This window comes from Oncorhynchus keta, unplaced genomic scaffold (genome assembly GCF_023373465.1).
Source record: "Oncorhynchus keta strain PuntledgeMale-10-30-2019 unplaced genomic scaffold, Oket_V2 Un_contig_2736_pilon_pilon, whole genome shotgun sequence".
Taxonomy (NCBI): Eukaryota; Metazoa; Chordata; class Actinopteri; order Salmoniformes; family Salmonidae; genus Oncorhynchus; species Oncorhynchus keta.
In genome coordinates, this window is record NW_026285487.1 from 410,909 (window position 1) to 427,077 (window position 16,169).

Sequence of the window (16,169 nt, forward strand, 5' to 3'; positions counted from 1 at the left end):
GTGTAGATGGGGTTGGAGGACGTGTAGATGGGGTTGGAGGACGTGTAGATGGGGTTGGAGGACGTGTAGATGGGGTTGTAGGACGTGTAGATGGGGTTGTAGGACGTGTAGATGGGGTTGGAGGATGTGTAGATGGGGTTGGAGGATGGTGTAGATGGGGTTGTAGGATGTGTAGATGGGGTTGTAGGATGTGTAGATGGGGTTGGAGGATGTGTAGATGGGGTTGGAGGATGTTTAGATGGGGTTGTAGGACGTGTAGATGGGGTTGGAGAAGGTGTAGATGGGGTTGGAGGACGTGTAGATGGGGTTGGAGGATGTTTAGATGGGGTTGGAGGACGTGTAGATGGGGTTGGAGGATGTGTAGATGGGGTTGGAGGACGTGTAGATGGGGTTGGAGGATGTGTAGATGGGGTTGGAGGATGTGTAGATGGGGTTGGAGGACGTGTAGATGGGGTTGGAGGACGTGTAGATGGGGTTGGAGGATGTGTAGATGGGGTTGGAGAAGGTGTAGATGGGGTTGGAGGACATGTAGATGGGGTTGGAGGACATGTAGATGGGGTTGTAGGACGTGTAGATGGGGTTGGAGAAGGTGTAGATGGGGTTGGAGGATGTGTATATGGGGTTGGAGAAGGTGTAGATGGGGTTGGAGGATGTGTAGATGGGGTTGGAGGATGTTTAGTTGGGGTTGGAAGACGTGTAGATGGGGTGTAGATGGGGTTGGAGGACATGTAGATGTGTAGATGGGGTTGGAGGATGTGTAGATGGGGTTGGAGGATGTTTAGATGGGGTTGGAGAAGGTGTAGATGGGGTTGGAGAACGTGTAGATGGGGTTGGAGGACGTGTAGATGGGGTTGGAGGACGTGTAGATGGGGTTGGAGGAGGTGTAGATGGGGTTGGAGGAGGTGTAGATGGGGTTGGAGGACGTGTAGATGGGGTTGGAGGATGTTGTAGATGGGGTTGGAGGACGTGTAGATGGGGTTGGAGGATGTGTAGATGGGGTTGGAGAAGGTGTAGATGGGGTTGGAGGACGTGTAGATGGGGTTGGAGGACGTGTAGATGGGGTTGGAGGACGTGTAGATGGGGTTGGAGAAGGTGTAGATGGGGTTGGAGGACGTGTAGATGGGGTTGGAGGACGTGTAGATGGGGTTGGAGGACGTGTAGATGGGGTTGGAGGATGTGTAGATGGGGTTGGAGAAGGTGTAGATGGGGTTGGAGAAGGTGTAGATGGGGTTGGAGGACATGTAGATGGGGTTGGAGGACATGTAGATGTAGTTGTAGTCAGGGTGTGGGGGTGTGGGGATGGTTTTGACTGCACCTGAAACAGAAACACACAGAAAACAAATAAACAAATACAAAAAGGAAAAGTGAATACTATCTCTCTGTGTATGTGCGTGTGCGCGCATGTATGTACCTTTACTTGAGGATGGTGTTGAGTCTGTACTGGTAGTATTGGTAGTTGTCCTGACAGTCCTCCCAGGGGTTAAAGGTCATGTCCTCCTCCTTCTCTACAAACGTTTCCCAGACAGACAAGAAGTCAGACGGCTTCATCATCCTTATCCTCACACCCAGTGACGCCAGGCACCGCAGGCCCACCTAGCACACAGAGACACAAACACACACACAGCACGCACATGTACTGTATGAGAGGGAGTCTTATTTGGTATCTTATTAGGATCCCCATTAGCTGTTGCAAAAGCAGCAGCTACTCTTCCTGGGGTCCACACAGAACATGAAACATGACATAATACAGAACTAGATACATTTTTAAAATGGCACACGTAACCTACATATCAATACATACACACAAACTATCACAAACTAGGTCCAATAGAGGAGAGGCGTTGTGCCGGGAGGTGTTGATTTATCTGTTTTCTGAAACATTTACATTTACATTTACATTTAAGTCATTTAGCAGACGCTCTTAACCAGAGCGACTTAGAAATTGGTGCATTCACCTTATGACATCCAGTGGAACAGCCACTTTACAATAGTGCATCTAAATCTTTTAGGGGGGGGGGGGTGAGAAGGATTACTTATCCTACCCTAGGTATTCCTTAAAGAGGTGGGGTTTCAGGTGTCTCCGGAAGGTGGTGATTGACTCCGCTGTCCTGGCGTCGTGAGGGAGTTTGTTCCACCATTGGGGGGCCAGAGCAGCGAACAGTTTTGACTGGGCTGAGCGGGAACTGTACTTCCTCAGTGGTAGGGAGGCGAGCAGGCCAGAGGTGGATGAACGCAGTGCCCTTGTTTGGGTGTAGGGCCTGATCAGAGCCTGGAGGTACTGAGGTGCCGTTCCCCTCACAGCTCCGTAGGCAAGCACCATGGTCTTGTAGCGGATGCGAGCTTCAACTGGAAGCCAGTGGAGAGAGCGGAGGAGCGGGGTGACGTGAGAGAACTTGGGAAGGTTGAACACCAGACGGGCTGCGGTGTTCTGGATGAGTTGTAGGGGTTTAATGGCACAGGCAGGGAGCCCAGCCAACAGCGAGTTGCAGTAATCCAGACGGGAGATGACAAGTGCCTGGATTAGGACCTGCGCCGCTTCCTGCGTGAGGCAGGGTCGTACTCTGCGGATGTTGTAGAGCATGAACCTACAGGAACGGGCCACCGCCTTGATGTTAGTTGAGAACGACAGGGTGTTGTCCAGGATCACGCCAAGGTTCTTAGCGCTCTGGGAGGAGGACACAATGGAGTTGTCAACCGTGATGGCGAGATCATGGAACGGGCAGTCCTTCCCGGGAGGAAGAGCAGCTCCGTCTTGCCGAGGTTCAGCTTGAGGTGGTGATCCGTGATCCACACTGATATGTCTGCCAGACATGCAGAGATGCGATTCGCCACCTGGTCATCAGAAGGGGGAAAGGAGAAGATTAATTGTGTGTCGTCTGCATAGCAATGATAGGAGAGACCATGTGAGGTTATGACAGAGCCAAGTGACTTGGTGTATAGCGAGAATAGGAGAGAGCCTAGAACAGAGCCCTGGGGGACACCAGTGGTGAGAGCACGTGGTGAGGAGACAGATTCTCACCACGCCACCTGGTAGGAGCGACCTGTCAGGTAGGACGCAATCAAGCGTGGGCCGCGCCGGAGATGCCCAACTCGGAGAGGGTGGAGAGGAGGATCTGATGGTTCACAGTATCGAAGGCAGACGATAGGTCTAGAAGGATGAGAGCAGAGGAGAGAGAGTTAGCTTTAGCAGTGCGGAGCGCCTCCGTGATGCAGAGAAGAGCAGTCTCAGTTGAATGACTAGTCTTGAAACCTGACTGATTTGGATCAAGAAGGTCATTCTGAGAGATAGCGGTAGAGCTGGCCAAGGACGGCACGTTCAAGAGTTTTGGAGAGAAAAGAAAGAAGGGATACTGGTCTGTAGTTGTTGACATCGGAGGGATCGAGTGTAGGTTTTTTCAGAAGGGGTGCAACTCTCGCTCTCTTGAAGACGGAAGGGACGTAGCCAGCGGTCAGGGATGAGTTGATGAGCGAGGTGAGGTAAGGGAGAAGGTCTCCGGAAATGGTCTGGAGAAGAGAGGAGGGGATAGGGTCAAGCGGGCAGGTTGTTGGGCGGCCGGCCGTCACAAGACGCGAGATTTCATCTGGAGAGAGAGGGGAGAAAGAGGTCAGAGCACAGGGTAGGGCAGTGTGAGCAGAACCAGCGGTGTCGTTTGACTTAGCAAACGAGGATCGGATGTCGTCGACCTTCTTTTCAAAATGGTTGACGAAGTCATCTGCAGAGAGGGAGGAGGGGGGAGGGGGAGGAGGATTCAGGAGGGAGGAGAAGGTGGCAAAGAGCTTCCTAGGGTTAGAGGCAGATGCTTGGAATTTAGAGTGGTAGAAAGTGGCTTTAGCAGCAGAGACAGAGGAGGAAAATGTAGAGAGGAGGGAGTGAAAGGATGCCAGGTCCGCAGGGAGGCGAGTTTTCCTCCATTTCCGCTCGGCTGCCCGGAGCCCTGTTCTGTGAGCTCGCAATGAGTCGTCGAGCCACGGAGCGGGGAGGGGAGGACCGAGCCGGCCTGGAGGATAGGGGACATAGAGAGTCAAAGGATGCAGAAAGGGAGGAGAGGAGGGTTGAGGAGGCAGAATCAGGAGATAGGTTGGAGAAGGTTTGAGCAGAGGGAAGAGATGATAGGATGGAAGAGGAGAGAGTAGCGGGGGAGAGAGAGCGAAGGTTGGGACGGCGCGATACCATCCGAGTAGGGGCAGTGTGGGAAGTGTTCGATGAGAGCGAGAGGGAAAAGGATACAAGGTAGTGGTCGGAGACTTGGAGGGGAGTTGCAATGAGGTTAGTGGAAGAACAGCATCTAGTAAAGATGAGGTCGAGCGTATTGCCTGCCTTGTGAGTAGGGGGTGAAGGTGAGAGGGTGAGGTCAAAAGAGGAGAGGAGTGGAAAGAAGGAGGCAGAGAGGAATGAGTCAAAGGTAGACGTGGGGAGGTTAAAGTCGCCCAGAACTGTGAGAGGTGAGCCGTCCTCAGGAAGGAGCTTATCAAGGCATCAAGCTCATTGATGAACTCTCCGAGGGAACCTGGAGGGCGATAAATGATAAGGATGTTAAGCTTGAAAGGGCTGGTAACTGTGACAGCATGGAATTCAAAGGAGGCGATAGACAGATGGGTAAGGGGAGAAAGAGAGAATGACCACTTGGGAGAGATGAGGATCCCGGTGCCACCACCCCGCTGACCAGAAGCTCTCGGGGTGTGCAAGAACACGTGGGCGGACGAGGAGAGAGCAGTAGGAGTAGCAGTGTTATCTGTGGTGATCCATGTTTCCGTCAGTGCCAAGAAGTCGAGGGACTGGAGGGAGGCATAGGCTGAGATGAACTCTGCCTTGTTGGCCGCAGATCGGCAGTTCCAGAGGCTACCGGAGACCTGGAACTCCACGTGGGTCGTGCGCGCTGGGACCACCAGATTAGGGTGGCCGCGGCCACGCGGTGTGGAGCGTTTGTATGGTCTGTGCAGAGAGGAGAGAACAGGGATAGACAGACACATAGTTGACAGGCTACAGAAGAGGCTACGCTAATGCAAGGAGATTGGAATGACAAGTGGACTACACGTCTCGAATGTTCAGAAAGTTAAGCTTACGTAGCAAGAATCTTATTGACTAAAATGATTAAAATGATACGGTACTGCTGAAGTAGGCTAGCTGGCAGTGGCTGCGTTGTTGACCAGGTTTGCTATTTATTTAAGCAATATGAGATGGAAGGAAGTTCCATGCAATCAGGGCTCTATATAATACTGTATGCTTTCTTCAATATGTTCTGGATTTGGGGACTGTGAAAAGACCCCTGGTGGCATGACTGGGGTGTGTATCAGAGCTTTGTGTAAGATGACTATGCAAACTATTGGAATTTTCAACACATGTTTCTTATGAAAAGAAGAAGTGATGTAGTCAGTCTCTCCTAAACGCTTAGCTAAGAGAGACTGGCATGCATAGTATTTATATCAGCCCTCTGATTACAATGAAGAGCAAGACCTGCCACTTTGCTGCCCATCTCTGTGTGTGGGAGAGGGATTGGCACCTTTATCTCAGGCTCCTCCCACAGGAAGAGGCGGGACATGAGGAGGTAGAGGCGGAGATTCTTTCTCAGTCTGAGGACATCGGCCATCTTGGGGAAGCAGGCTGCACAGGGACTGGAAGATACGTACCACCGGACGTCGTATTCCAGGGAGGAGTCATAGTGGGGGAGGACCTGTGGGTGAGAAGGGGAGAATCTGAGTCAAAGAGTTGGTACGAGGGTACACCTAGAGGGAGAATCTGAGTCACAGAGTTGGTAGGAGGGTACACCTAGAGGGAGAATCTGAGTCACAGAGTTGGTAGGAGGGTACACCTAGAGGGAGAATCTGAGTCACAGAGTTGGTAGGAGGGTACACCTAGAGGGAGAATCTGAGTCACAGAGTTGGTAGGAGGGTACATCTAGAGGGAGAATCTGAGTCAGAGTTGGTAGGAGGGTACACCTAGAGGGAGAATATGTGTCAGAGTTGGTAGGAGGGTACACCTAGAGGGAGAATATGTGTCAGAGTAGGTAGGAGGGTACATCTAGAGGGAGAATCTGAGTCACAGAGTTGGTAGGAGGGTACACCTAGAGGGAGAATCTGAGTCACAGAGTTGGTAGGAGGGTACATCTAGAGGGAGAATATGTGTCAGAGTTGGTAGGAGGGTACATCTAGAGGGGAGAATCTGAGTCACAGAGTTGGTAGGAGGGTACACCTAGAGGGAGAATCTGAGTCACAGAGTTGGTAGGAGGGTACACCTAGAGGGAGAATATGTGTCAGAGTTGGTAGGAGGGTACATCTAGAGGGAGAATCTGAGTCAGAGTTGGTAGGAGGGTACACCTAGAGGGAGAATATGTGTCAGAGTTGGTAGGAGGGTACACCTAGAGGGAGAATATGTGTCAGAGTAGGTAGGAGGGTACATCTAGAGGGAGAATCTGAGTCACAGAGTTGGTAGGAGGGTACACCTAGAGGGAGAATCTGAGTCACAGAGTTGGTAGGAGGGTACATCTAGAGGGAGAATATGTGTCAGAGTTGGTAGGAGGGTACACCTAGAGGGGGAATATGTGTCAGAGTTGGTAGGAGGGTACACCTAGAGGGAATCTATGTCATTTTCACTTTGACAGAATGGGCAGCACCATTGAGGGCTATCTCCATTGTAAAGTAGTCAAGATCCATACCGCCATGATGGAGTGTGTTTAGTCTGAACAGGTACCAAGCCTGTTTGCTCAGGAGTATTATTCATTGGATGACCCCTCCTGCTGACCTGGATGGAATTCTGTGATATCTGTGAACCCAGTTGACTACTTCAATATGGAGAAAGCCCTCAACTGGCTTCATGGTGCATCCCACACTAAAACTGGCTTCATGGTGCATCCCACGATAAAACAGCCATTGGTCCAAGTGAGCCCTCCATCCAACTTTATGTTGTTACCCGTGTGAAGAAGGCCTCCTCTACGTGTGTGGTGGCGTGTTCGTCCTCCATGTATCCCTGTAGTGGATCAGTGGTGCCCTCCGGAGTCTCCACGCGGTAACATAGCAATGTCTTATTACGACCAGATGAATACTCAACGTTCCGGAATTGGAACTTAAAGTAGAACGGACTCATCTGCTCCCTGTGGGGAGAAGGGGAGAGGGAGGGAGAGAAAAAGAAGGAGATAAAGAGAGAGAGGATAAGCTAAAAGCTGGCGACCTGCTGGTTCAGGTCAAATAAGCCTCCAAGCTGAATATTCCCTGCCATGACCCGGATTCGAAACAGGGTTGCTGGAGCCACAACACAGAGTACTAACTGGTGCAAACAGAGGAAATGATTGTGGACTTCAGGAAACAGCAGAAGGAGCAGCCCCCTATCCACATCGACGGGACAGTAGTGGAGAGGGTAGTAAGTTTTAAGTTCCTCGGCGTACACATCACGTACAAACTGAAATGGTCCACCCACATAGACAGCGTGGTGAAGAAGGCGCAACAGCGCCTCTTCAACCTCCGGAGGCTGAAGAAATTCGGCTATACACCAAAAACACTCACAAACTTTTACAGATGCACAATCGAGAGTATCCTGTCGGGCTGTATCACCGCCTGGTACGGCAACTGCTCCGCCCTCAACCGTAAGGCTCTCCAGAGGGCAAACTACCTGCCCTCCAGGACACCTACACCACCCGATGTTACAGGAAGGCCATAAAGATCATCAAGGACATCAACCACCCGATTCACTACCTGTTCACACCGCTACCATCCAGAAGGCGAGATCAGTACAGGTGCATCGAAGCTGGGACCGAGCGACTGAAAAACAGCCTTTATCTCAAGGCCGTCAGACTGCTAAACAGAAATCACTAACTCAGAGAGGCTGCTACCTACATGGAGACCCAATCACTGGCCACATTAATAAATGGATCACTAGTCACTTTATACAATATCACTCCAAATAATGCCACTTTAATAATGTTTGCATATCTTACATTACTCATAGCACATGTATATACTGTATTTGTTTTTGTATATACCTTGCCCATGCTGCTCGGCCATCGCTCATCCATATACTTATATGTACATATTCTCATTCACCCCTTTAGATTTGTGTGTATTAGGTAGTTGTTGGGGAATTGTTAGATTACTTGTTAGATATTACTGCACTGTCGGACCTAGAAGCACAAGCATTTCGCTACACTCTCATTAACATCTACTAACCATGTGTTTGTGACAAATAAAATTAGATTTGGATTTTATTTGGTAACTACTATAGGATCACAGCACTCTACTGGAGAACATGGCTAACACAAGACAGAGGCTATTTCAAATCCGAACAGTATCCCTTACCCTCTTTTGATTAAACCCTGAAAATATAAATGTTATAAATGAAGCCCTAGGGACCTCAGAGTTAGTGGTAGTGCCCAGGGAGAGAGGTAGGGGGTGTATTGGGACCGGCTGTCATGGTAACAGTCACTACTGATGAATGAAATGAAATGAAATGTTATTTGTCACATGCTTCCTTACAAGCCCTTAACCAACAATGCAGTTCAAGAAATAGAGTTAAGAAAATATTTACTAAATAAACTAAAGTGAGAAAAAAAACAAGTCAATCAAAAAGTAACACAAGAAATGTACATAACAATAACGAGGCTATATACTGGATGTACCGGGGTTAATCGAGGTCATTTGGAAAGTGACTACAATCCTGGATGCTGATTGGACAAGTAGTGTTTCAAGACGGTAATGGTTCCAATAGTTTTCCCACGGCGGTATTTTAGAAACACTTACAGTAAGGGCTGTGTTTCATGGGAGGCTTGCCCTGGCATGACGTTTTGATAACTGTGTACATTTCTCTTGGAGAAGTTGACTTCTATCAGTATATTCCCCTGTATATGTAGCGATCATAAAGATCTACAAAGGTCACAATGATCTGGAGGAGACTGCCGAATCGAGGTAAACATCTCTGGATTAACCATCTGTTAGCAAAATGTGCTGACTTTCATTGAATTGACAATTCTGTGAACTGTCTTGTGTAAGTTTTACATTGACACAATAATTGTTAGCAAAGGTGTCAGCTAGAGATGACGTGTAGGAGCTGGCAGGGATTGTAGCCTTGCATGATGTCTACTTTGATGCTAATTAGCATTTTCGAATCTGAGAGTAAATAGAGCCCAACATATTGATAAACGCCTTGTACTAGAGAGATTTACATGGTAATGAAAACGTCAGGGTACGCCTGCATTAAACACAGCTCTTATTGAAGGGTTCCTGAAATTCCCTTGGAGCCATTTCCCTGTCTGACCACAACACTCTATGGGCAGTATTCAGTGAAATGGTCTTAGCATCATAAAGTAAAGCCCTGAAGCCTGGTATTGAATGGTTTCAATGAAGGGGCAACGGCTGAGGTGCAATAAAGAGGTGGCTTGCATGATTCAACATCATCAGGGCTGCCATGACAACTCCACACCTGTACCACATCGCTGCCATGACAACTCCACACCTGTAGCACAGTGCTGCCATGACAACTCCACACCTGTACCACATCGCTGCCATGACAACTCCACACCTGTAGCACAGTGCTGCCATGACAACTCCACACCTGTAGCACAGTGCTGCCATGACAACTCCACACCTGTAGCACAGTGCTGCCATGACAACTCCACACCTGTACCACATCGCTGCCATGACATAACCAACCTGCACCACACCTGCCATGACATAACCACAGCACATCGCTGCCATGACAACTCCACACCTGTACCACATCGCTGCCATGACAACTCCACACCTGTAGCACAGTGCTGCCATGACAACTCCACACCTGTAGCACAGTGCTGCCATGACAACTCCACACCTGTACCACATCGCTGCCATGACAACTCCACACCTGTACCACATCGCTGCCATGACATAACCACACCTGTACCACATCGCTGCCATGACAACTCCACACCTGTACCACATCGCTGCCATGACAACTCCACACCTGTACCACATCGCTGCCATGACATAACCACACCTGTACCACATCGCTGCCATGACAACTCCACACCTGTACCACATCGCTGCCATGACATAACCACACCTGTACCACATCGCTGCCATGACAACTCCACACCTGTAGCACAGTGCTGCCATGACAACTGCACACCTGTACCACATCGCTGCCATGACAACTCCACACCTGTACCACATCGCTGCCATGACATTACATTTAAGTCATTTAGCAGACATGACTCTTATCCAGAGCGACTTACAAATTGGTGCATACACCTTATGACAACCAGTGGAACAGCCACTTGCATCTAAATCTTGTTGGGGGGAGAAGGATTACCTACCCTTACTTACCCTATCCTAGGTATGACAACTCCACACCTGTACCACAGTGCTGTCAATGCAACTCCACACCTGTAGCACAGTGCTGCCATGACAACTCCACAGTGCTGCCATGACACACACACACACACACACACACACACACACACACACACACACACACACACACACACACACACACACACACACACACACACACACACACACACACACACACACACACAGCAAGGATGGAGTGACAAAGTGCAGTGCTTAAAGACACTCAGAGCCTGCAATGGCATTACCATATTCTCAAGGCTGTGCCGAGTTCAACGAGATGTCCCGCTTGACCGTAACTCGCTCGGTCTGAGTGCAGCGACCGTGAAAAAAAGAAGGCCCAAAATGAAGCCTGGAAATCAGGTGCTTTTGGGGGACAGCGGCGGAATCGTTGGGTTTAGAAGGACAATTCAACCACAGTTCCTAAGGTCCTCCCGAACTGTGCAGGTCTAATCTTGACCGTGTGGCATTAAGCCTTAACATGAAAACAGGGGTTGTTGATCTCACAGATTACAATGACATCCCTCCCCATAGGAATACATTGCCTGCTCCCCTAAATTCAACCTAGAGCCTATGTTGATTATGAATGGCGTATGAACCTGTTTTCGATGACAATCCATCAGGCCACTATGAGGTCTACCTGTGTTGATTCTAAGCTTCCTGGAGTGATTAAATTCACCCAAAAGGTGTTTTGATGTACTTCTTGCGACTAGCAATCCCGGATCCGGGAGCGTAAACATAGCCTCAAACGAATTAGCATAACGCAGCGGACATAAATACCCCTAGAAACTTTTCCTATTCATGAAAATCGCAAATTAAATTATATTCAAACACAAGCTTAGCCTTTTGTTAACATAAAGACTTCTGTAAGATTCTAAGGAAGATATGTGTTCACGTTTAGCTTCCTGTACCAACCGGAAGCGCCTTACATTTTTTACATTTATTTTATTTTACCTTTATTTAACCAGGCAAGTCAGTTAAGAACAAATTCTTATTTTCAATGACGGCCTAGAAACAGTGGGTGAACTGCCTTGTTCAGGGGTAGAACAACAGATTTTGTACCTTGTCAGCTCGGGGATTTGAACTTGCAACCTTTCGGTTACTAGTCCAATGCTCTAACCACTAGGCTACCCTGCCGCCCCAGGGTAGCCTAAATGATGTCATAGGTGCTGTTTCGGAGGGTTAAAAAGGTCAGATCTTTTCAAAACTTCATATGTGTGATTAATCAACCCTCATGAACTGTAAATCAGTAATTTCTCCCAACAGATGTCAAAGAAAAGCCTCTCACACGCACACACACACACACATAAAGGATGAAGTGACACAGTGCATGGCTTAAAGACACACAGAGCCTGCAATGGCATTACCATAATCTCAACCCATAACAGTTAAAATAAGGTGTTTACATCAAACAGTTTGCATTGACTTCTCTCCCCATAGGAATACATTGCCTGCACCCCTAATTTCAACCTGAAGCCTATGTGGGTTATGAATGGCGTATGAACCTGTCTTCGATGACAATCCATCAGTCTACTATGAGGTCTATCTGTGTCGGTTCTAAGCTTCCTGAAGCAACCGGAAGTGGTTAATTAAAATCACCCTAAAAGTGTTTTTCCATACCCAACCTGCTTTTTGATAGAAATAGTGCATTCAACCCTGTGTAAATTCGTCCGTTCTTAACGTAAAGACTTAAAACTCAGGATTCTGTAAAAGCCTACCCCAATGAGGATATGTGGCTCAGTTGGTAGAGCATGGCGCTTGTAACGCCAGGGTAGTGGGTTCGATTCCCGGGACCACCCATACGTAGAATGTATGCACACATGACTGTAAGTCGCTTTGGATAAAAGCGTCAGCTAAATGGCATATATTATTATTATATGTGTTGACTTTTAGCTTCCAGTGCCAACCGGAAGTGCCATCATTGGTGACATAGGGGCTATTTCGAAGGGTTAAAAAAGTCAGATCTTTCCAAAACTTCATATGTGTGATTAGGCAACCCCCATGAACTGTAAGTCAGTCATTCATCCCATCAAATTTCCAAGAAAAACTCACACACCCACACAGCAAGGATGAAGTGACACAGTGTGGGGCTTAGAGACAGACAGAGACTGCAATAGTGACCTTTGTTCGAACTATCCAAGAACCGTTAGACCTAGAGTTCTGAAACTTTAGAAACCTATTCTAGAGCTCAATTCTATAGGCACAGTGAGTTGTGTGGCTCTAGAAGGTTCTCAGACCGAGAAACAGCCTCGTACATTTGCAATAACTTCAATTAATGTTGACATCACGAAAATGACGACATTTAGAAATGTCCCAGAGTCGCAAGACTAGGTGCACTTAAACTGCCTCGGCCCATAGAGACAGACCCCAACGTTTATGTCTGATAGCTCATTCAAGGACCCCGTAGCAATGCCTGGAAAATGTGGATTTTCAACACTAATTAAGTTCGCCACTCGGGGCTCCAAATGACCTATCAGGCCGAAACTTGGGATTCGGGGTCGCCTCAGCTCGGCCTACATATAATGTCAGAACTGGACCCGCAGCTAGAACGTAACTACGTGTTTTATGTTTTTATTATGGTTTGAACAGAAGGCGCTGTGAATTTTGGGCCAGCTCTGAAATATGTGATAGCTGGCTTCAAAACAGTTTGGTGTTGGAATGATATCTAACTGACTGATGGACGGTGGACGGTGACTTGCTGGCTGACTTTTGTCCATTTGCAATATGTTTAAACAGTGAGGTAACATAACCAGAGTGACATTCTGAAATCAGAATGCACATTGAAACATATTGCAAATGGACAGCCGTGCACCTGATGATTGGAACGGGTTACCAGGAGCACATTATGGGGTAGCAGGGGGTCCACGGTTGGGTAGGGAGAACCCCCCACCCGTGCCCATCCAACAGGGGGCGCCCCTTGTCATTTTGGACGTTTTTCAAAAAATCGTTAAAAAACAACAGTCCCACTTCTCCCTCATCAGACATGACAAATAGATCATCTAGGTTGATTCATTGCTTAACTTCTTGCGTCGAGCAATCCCGTATCCAGGAGCGTAATCATAGCCTCAAGCTCATTAGCATAACGCAACCTTAACTATTCATGAAAATCGCAAATGAAATGAAATAAATATATTGGCTCACAAGCTTAGCCTTTTGTTAACAACACTTTCATCTCAGATTTTCAAAATATGCTTTTCAACCATAGCTACACAAGCATTTGTGTAAGAGTATTGATAGCTAGCATAGCATTTAGCCTAGCATTCAGCAGGCAACATTTTCACAAAAACAAGAAAAGCATTCAAATAAAATCATTTACCTTTGAAGAACTTCAGATGTTTTCAATGAGGAGACTCTCAGTTAGATAGCAAATGTTCAGTTTTTCCAAAAATATTATTTGTGTAGGAGAAATCGTTCCGTTTTGTTCATCACGTTTGGCTAAGAAAACCCCCCGAAAATTCAGTCATTACAATGCCGAACTTTTTTCCAAATTAACTCCATAATATCGACAGAAACATGGCAAATGTTGTTTAGAATCAATCCTCAAGGTGTTTTTCACATATCTATTCAATGATAAATCATTTGTGGCAGTTTGGTTTCTCCTCTGAACCAAATGGAAAAATGCACGCAGCTGGAGTTACGCAATAATTGCAACGGAGGACACCAAGCGAGCACCTGGTAAATGTAGTCTCTTATGGTCAATCTTCCAATGATATGCCTACAAATACGTCACAATGCTGCAGACACCTTGGGGAAATGACAGAAAGTGTAGGCTCATTCCTTGCGCATTCACAGCCATATAAGGAGACATTGGAACACAGCGCCTCCAAAATCTGGGGCATTCCCTTTTTGAAATTTCATCTTGGTTTCGCCTGTAGCATCAGTTCTGTGGCACTCACAGATAATATCTTTGCAGTTTTCGAAACGTCAGTGTTTTCTTTCCAAAGCTGTCAATTATATGCATAGTCGAGCATCTTTTCGTGACAAAATATCTTGTTTAAAACGGGAACGTTTTTTTATCCAAAAATTAAAAGAGCGCCCCCTATATCGAAGAAGTTAACATAGTGCTATATATCATTTGGGCAGTATGAAAATAGGTTTGCCTTTTGGACATGGTTCACTGACTTTGGGTTTGTAAACTGACTTCCATTGATCGTACATGGCAAATGGACATAACATCCTGATTTGGCACTTTCAAATCTTTCAGAATGCATTTGGACATTTCTTATGGCATTTGGCAAATAAAAAAAAGTGACTTGTGACTGACTTTTGACTTCCTATGAAATCATCTTGCAAATGGACAAAACATATGCCTCATGGACAAGTATATAAAATGTTGATACAGTTCTTATACATGTGGAATTGACAAAAAAAATTGAAAGAATAAAAACTTTTTTTTTCAAATTTTCTGAATTTTACTCTTGGGTCTTGACTTGTGTTACATTTGCAATATGAAATATTATGGTAGAGCGCACTCGCCATCTATTGGATTTTTGCAGTGTTACACTTGACATTTGCCATATGGCATTTGCAATCAACTTTGACTGAAACAAAGTCCAATTGAGTGGTATTGGACATCGTGTATATGTTTTGTACGGTGCCAAAATGTTCCCATTCATTTTTGTCCATTTCAGGGGGGTGTTCCCTTACTCCTACGAATGACAGGGTTGAGGGCCTTGTCGGACGTCTGAAGTAAATCTTTCCCGTACGACTCATTGAAGAAAAAGTATTCCTCCAGTACGGGGTGAATAACTGCTGTCCTGACATCCAGAAGCTCTTTTCGGTTAGAAGACACGGTTGGCAAAAACATTATGTACAAAACAAGTTACAAATAACGCGAAAAAACACACACAATATCAGAATTGGTTAGTGGATCAGAAACGACAACCATCTCCTCTGGCTCCATCTTTGGAGAGACCTGAAAATATCTGTGCAGCGACGCCCCATCCAACCTGAGCTTAAGAGGATCTACAGAGAAGAACGTGAGAAACTCTCCAAATACAGGTGAAGTGTCATACCCAAGAAGAACTGTAATCACTGACAAATGTGCTTCAATGAAGTACTGAGTAAAGCATCTGAATACTTATGTAAATGTGTATAAAATGATGAGAGAGACATGACACAAACCCCCAGAGAAAGTATACCTGCCTATGTGTGTTAGAGAGAAAGAGCGTGCAAAAGAGATTTGTGTGTGGTTGGTGTGTTTACCCAGTGACGATCTCCCATGGTGGCAGCTCGATGGTTTCAAACTCTACATTTTCCACTCCTCCTTCTGCTACCTCTGTTATCTCCTCCGTTCCACCTGTCTTCTCTCCGCCTCCCTCCTTCTTCCTCACCTCCCCTGGTTGGTGTTGGTATCCCGTCTTCACAACTTGGTATCCTGTCTTCAACACTTTCTCCTTCTTCTGCTCCTTCTCCTGCTCCTCCTCCTTCTCCAGTGGTTTGCTCTCTCCTTTCTTCTCCCTCTTCTTCGCTGAAAGCCAGCCTGGGTGGTTGTCAGCCATGACTCTGTGTTTCAGCGTCTGTAATCAAGTGAATGTCAGTTAGAGGTAGACGTGTGCTGTCTGACTTATATAAATATTATTGTTTGTGTGTGTGTGCATTTTGAATGAGACAGTTAGGTGACACCCACTTTTTCCATGCCTGGCTATTAACAGAAGAATCTAAAGGGGGATGTCAGTAGTGGAATTAATTTAGGAACTGTCAGGCACACACACAGTAATATTCTATGTCAGGCTTTTAGGACTGTCAGCAGGCCAGCAACAGGCAAGTTATTAATAACTTGCCTGTGTCTGTCCGTGCATGTGCGGTTGTGACCAGGGCTCTTTTCTTTCCAGATTTAACACCCTTATCACTACATC

General features: G+C 46.9%; 1 protein-coding gene across 1 annotated transcript; it reads right to left on the reverse strand.

The window, feature by feature from the left end:
• Positions 1 to 1,169: 1,169 nt before the first annotated feature.
• On the reverse strand, positions 1,170 to 15,902 carry LOC118374085 (probable C->U-editing enzyme APOBEC-2). The gene is made up of 5 exons (XM_052506709.1): positions 15,517 to 15,902; positions 6,908 to 7,088; positions 5,502 to 5,672; positions 1,412 to 1,593; positions 1,170 to 1,315 (listed from the first exon to the last, which is right to left on the reverse strand). Exons 1-4 carry the CDS (start codon positions 15,810 to 15,812, stop codon positions 1,414 to 1,416), a joined length of 828 nt encoding a protein of 275 aa, XP_052362669.1. The 5' UTR covers positions 15,813 to 15,902; the 3' UTR covers positions 1,170 to 1,315; positions 1,412 to 1,413.
• Positions 15,903 to 16,169: the final 267 nt, after the last annotated feature.